The 5,535-nt window shown below is 50.3% G+C and overlaps 1 protein-coding gene across 1 annotated transcript; it reads right to left on the bottom strand.

Moving 5' to 3' along the window:
- Positions 1-1,600: 1,600 nt before the first annotated feature.
- Positions 1,601-4,735, bottom strand: LOC147879475 (uncharacterized). Its single transcript, XM_087372187.1, has one exon. It carries the CDS (start codon positions 3,064-3,066, stop codon positions 2,296-2,298), a length of 771 nt encoding a protein of 256 aa, XP_087228313.1. The 5' UTR covers positions 3,067-4,735; the 3' UTR covers positions 1,601-2,295.
- Between the last annotated feature and the right edge of the window lie 800 nt (positions 4,736-5,535).

Raw genomic sequence — 5,535 nt, 5'->3', positions numbered from 1 at the left:
TCTCTCGAGGCATACATATAGATAGGTATTCAATGCCTGGCATTTTCAACCGCTAAAAGCCACAAGTCGAGGCACTTCTCTATAGTTCTCTCTTCCTCGAGTAATAAGCCACGGCCCAAAAGGCACAGCCGAAGGGTACAGACCCGTAGCCTACCTCTACCAAGGTGGGGCCCAGACCCACCAACACGAAAGGTAATTTCACAGCGATTTGTGCCTATGCCAGACAATAAATTCAACAAGTGAACGAGTGCCGATAGCTGAAGATGCAGCTTTCTCTATAGAACCAGCCCAAGCCACACTTATAAGAGGTTATGCCAGGCACTGCTAGCCAACCATCATTCACGAAGTGAACCTGTGCTGCTAGCTTTGAATGGCCGCCTTACCTGCCCAAGCTACACTTGTAGAGGGTTATGCCTGGGAAGGGAATGCTAGCACACCAAGTTGATTCGATCCAGGAGTTCACCGAACCGAGTTAACTACATTAGGAGTTCACGATGTGAACCGCAGCTATGAACGAAGTTCACCAGGAACCAGAGGAGTGAACACCTTTAGCCCAAAGGAGGCAATCCCACTATGACAGGAAACAAAACGGGAACTTTTGCACCTATGACAGTCACAGCAGGGGTGGTGGAAGACCGACGGAATCCGAGGCCGGCCGGGGATACCCATTCGCTGCTCTTGACCTTCAGCCCCGAGGAACTTCATCGGGCTCGGACAGCCAGCTGGCCCCCGTTCGCAGTGGCCGGGGCTTCCCGATGGAGTGGATTGGAGTGCGGGCAGAGTGGTGGGCCGTTTTTGGCAAAACAAAGAATTCTCAAACTTGGTCAAAAGAGCCTTCCCACTCCCCGAATCCGGATTCCATCCGGAATACATCCGAAATAAGCAAAAGCCTTTGCCGGGAATAAATCCGGATAAGCCTCCCCACTCCCTTTTCCCCCTTTGCCGGGCCAGGGAATCACGAAAAGCCTTCCCACTCTCTTTTCCTCCTTTGCCGGGCCAGGGAATGAATCAGGAATAACGAAAAGCCGGAATGGAAAAACAATCTTCCACCGAAATATGTTATGCTAGAAAAATGCGACACGGAACCACACCACTCGTGATGGAAGACATGCCGAGGAAAGCGGACGAGTGGGAGCCGACTTCATGATTCGAGGCAAACCCGATTGGAGGTTTGATTGCGTATGCCGGCTGATTGAACAACTGGGGTTCTCAGCTGGGAGCAAAAGCCCGGCGAGTGGCTTCAGTCATTCGACCTCCCCTTGCTCCCTACGTGGAGGTCCCTCCACTAGGCGACCGGGTACAGGACCAAGTGCTCTGGCCTTGTCGTGGCGGTTCCTGCTTTTCAGGGGAGGGCTTGTGTCCCCTCCTCCAACTAACAGAGCACAAAAACTGAACTTAAGCTTCGGATTCCCGGGAACCCCCAAAAACTCGATCTTTCTGCGATGTTCCCCGCGGAAACCCAATTGATGGTTGAAATCCCGTCCCTAGCAAGGGGAAGAAATGATACTTTATTTCATGAGAAGCAACTATCTCTTCCGTGCGAGTATCCCTTTTCCATTAGCAAGGGCATAGGGAGGGGGGGGTTCATTAAGCCCCCACCTCGAAGTGCTGCAGGCGTGCGGCTAGCATTATTGGTGATTGCATCATTGCTCATTGACCAGATATCCATTCCAGATAATCATCCTTGGAAACAGCTTCCACGGCAATAGGCGTAAACGCATAATTAGTTCCACGGATCTCACTGCGCTAACCGTAGTAAACTCCCTCTCGTTATATAAAAATGGAAATCTAATTTGAACAACCAGGTACAGCATCACGTTTAACACCTGGGGAAGGTACAGCCCGACTGTAAGGTACATCAGCCAGAGTTATAATCGTACATGAATGAGTCTTAGCTGGTACAACCACTCAATTGTCCACTTCTAATAAACATAATTAACCCAATTCCGAATCATCCTCTGGAATCGTATAACTGTCAGAAGTTAATGACTATTCATCGGAACTGTTATAGTCTGAATACTCATAAGGTTGGGTCGACGGCCAGCCCCTTTCTAGGTCCATTCGCCTCCCTCCGAACTGTACTTGCAAGTTTCCCCGCAAACAGCTCTCCGCGCCTATTAACACTTGAGGAGTATACTACTATTTCGTTAGGTCTTTCTCAAGTCTTTCAAGGATAGACCGTCACACTCCGGTGGATCGAACGGTGACATTCCCGGCAAGCTAGGAATCTGTTTCCCGTTCAATTAAGCCGACCGACCGACAAGGTAACCCCCCAAACGAAAAGGCTGATATGTCTTACCTGGAATAATACAACCATTTCCACTTATGGTCAATTCTCTGTGACCCCTGAGTTTCCACCGGAATTTCGCAACGTTCCTTACTGCGAGCAGTTGAGACCCTGGTGGAATATAAGCGCTGGTCCCCTTCGGTAAAGTGCTCGTGCTTGCTGTTACCTACCGTAGGACCTCCGTCCCCGGGGAAGGCAGAGCAGGAACAGTCAACCTTCGGCATCGTTCTTCCTCCGGTAGTTTCGTAACTACTGTGGTTGTTGCCAACGTGTCGGGGATCCCCCATTCCAGAGATGACGGGGTCAGGCCTGTTGGGTCCGAAGTTGTATGCCACTAGCTGTGGTGTCGATGGATTCACTACTTCAGCGCTGTCATTGGACATCGCAAGCTGAGCATCCATTTCCTGCGTATTGCCTATACTGGAAGCAGGGATGTATACCTCCAACGACTTCGGGAATGGAACCATAGGCTTCTCATTAGCTGGGGGAGCCTTTTCAATGCATGGGTAACACCTCAACCTCCCGTTTCTGGCATGCTCTAGTCCCTTGAGTCTCTCGACGTCAGACGAGAATTTCCCTTGATTCTCGTCTCTCATCCGGTAAGCCAGATGCTTTGTGGACTGTAGAAGCAGTCCGGTGCATTTCGTTGCACTTCCATCACCTTCGTCAAGGGGCGCACTCCGATACCGTTGATGTCCAATAGCTTTGATAGTAATGGCTGGATCTACTGCCCCGTCCATTGAATGTGATGAAGCAAAAAGTGGTATAGCAATAAACATCGGAATGAGACTAGGAAAAATGGTCCGAATAATCTCTATAGTAGTTCCATGAACCACTCTTTCAGGAATGGGATTTCTTCAGTAATGGAAATGCCATGAGGTGCGAACCAACATCCGTGGTACAAAGATCAGAATAATGATTAAGAAGACCGGAATGTCATGATGTGAGTCAATTATTCCTTGCATCATAGGTATGGCTGCGTCCTAAGATCCTAATTACCGAGGTTCCGCAGCATCACGAGGAGCAATTGGAACAAATAGCTACCAAAAAAGGGTTCTCGAAAGAAAGAAATTAGCACTTGAAGGTGAAATGGGTTCCTTTATAATTAATTTCAAACCATCCGCTAAAGGTTGTAACAACCCAAATAATCCCACTACATTAGGACCCCTCCGACGTTGCATGGAAGCCATGACTTTACGTTCGGCTAACACTAGAAAGGCTACTCCTAGTAGAAGTGGTGCGATGATTGCCAAGATTTGAGCTCCAAGATTCCATACATAAGAAAGATTACATACATAAAAAAGAAACACATTTGGCTCGAAATAATCCCATATTCGCACGTCCAACCCCAGGTTTACCTTTTCGGTGATCTCGGTTACGGTGAGTTCCCACTTGATCCCAACTCGTGTCAATAGGGGCAGGATAGGCTGAAGGCCTCGGCGTGAATTTGGAAGCGGGGTTTGCCACAGGGGGGCGAGAGCCCAGTCTATAGCTTCCATCAACTCATCGAACGGCGGTCCGAATTGCACCAAAGGCCTCGCTACCGATTGCATATCCGGCAGGGTGGCGTCACGGATAACAAAAAGGGTTTCCGAGAGCTCACTGAGATCGCCTGGCCCCGGGCGGCCGGGGAAGTTTCTTAGCGTGCCCATGTGTTCGGCGAAGTCGTCCTGTAGAATCCTCAATTTTCCCTTGATACTCGTCGCCATTTGCTCTGTAATCATTCTTCCGTTTCCAGGCATGTCTTGTGGTGTTGGTTATTAAAGCTGGGGATATTCATGGCAGTTTAAGGCTATCCCGGAATCGAACCCGTGGAATGGTGCCGAGGGAAAGTCGATGGTGTGCCAACATGATTCAACCGTTCAACTTGCCGGGGAGTGCGAGCCAACGCTCCCCCAACAGATACGATAGTGCGAGCCCAACTTCTTGGTGGGTGCGGCGAGCCTTTGCCGCATCCACTAGAATACGCAATTCCGAAATTCCTTCCCGGAATCGATGCCTTTCCGCGGTGGGTACGCCAAAGAAAGCAAGATTGAATTTCCATTCCTTGGACAATTCTCAGTGGATTTGCACTCCATGGTCCAATTGCGGATTCTATATACGAAATTTCCATTCTCAGTGGATTTGCACGTGGCTCCCTAAAGGAAAGTGCCCACTTCTGCCCGGCCAAAGTAATCTGCCGTCCTTCCTTCCCTCCCTTCCGAATTGGCTAATATCCTGTAGGGTAGCAGACATTAGGTGAGGTGTAGCGCCGGTTCGCTCTCCCTAACGGGATAAGATCATGCGATTCGGAAGACTTCACATGCCCTTGGAGACCTTCACATGCCTAGCCCCAGCCCGAACTTGCCCTGACCTGTATGCCGGAAACCCCTAGGCTCTACTACCAATGCGGTTCCCATGTAGCAGGTGTTGGATACATAGGGGTACTGGATATCTTGGTGGGCTGCCGGAAATCGATCTGTGCGACGGAACGCACGTCGTTCTGGAAGTGGAATGGCTTAGTCCTCTAGCTAATCACGATCACGACGTGCCTGAATATCCTTCTCTGCTTTTGCCAGTAAGAATTTCTCATACCAGCCGACTTCAAGGACCGGCCCTGTGCCACCAGGCTTGCCTAACGAAAGAGGGCTAGCGTAGCTCCGGATTCCCAGTTCCCACTTGCCTGCTTGCGGGAAAGTGCCGGTCATCCATCTACAAAATTTCGTATTATTAAACAACTCGGATCAATCCTTGCTGAACTGCCTTCACCGCCCTTGCCTTAGGGCCCGGGATCCCATTAGCGCGCTTGCACGCTCGCTTCGCTCGCTAACTAATTGATCACCAACCGGAACCGAAAATGCGAAATTTTACGAATACTTACTATAGGCCGAGCAACAACAATGCATTATGGTGCTCCTCTTTCGCCACCCTAGCCGGGTTAGTGGTGGTTCCTTCAGGTGATGAGCCTCTTCACTTCAGTGGCCTTGGCTCGGCAAAGCTCAGTTGCGTGGGAGAGGAGTGATAGGAGGAAGTGAGACCTTTGCTTGGGCCTGAGAAGGCTGGGCTGGGGTAGAATAAAGCTCCCTCTGAAGGTACATCCCTGGCTCGGGTAATCCGTTCCGCAAGGGAAGATACCTCTCCTTCCGTTGGTAAGGATTTCTCAGGCCAGGGAGCCTTGGTTTGGGCTTTCCCGTCCCGTCCCTACCAGAACTAGGGCTTTCTCTACCGCTTTCCCCTACCAATATCAATATTTTTCCCTAGGGCCCGGC

This window comes from Dipteris shenzhenensis, unplaced genomic scaffold (assembly GCF_047967505.1).
Source record: "Dipteris shenzhenensis isolate YYH24624 ecotype China unplaced genomic scaffold, Dip_SZ_1.0 scaf0008, whole genome shotgun sequence".
NCBI classification, from domain to species: Eukaryota; Viridiplantae; Streptophyta; class Polypodiopsida; order Gleicheniales; family Dipteridaceae; genus Dipteris; species Dipteris shenzhenensis.
Note: the sequence above shows the minus strand (reverse complement) of the source record. Positions and strands in the feature narration are given on the sequence as shown.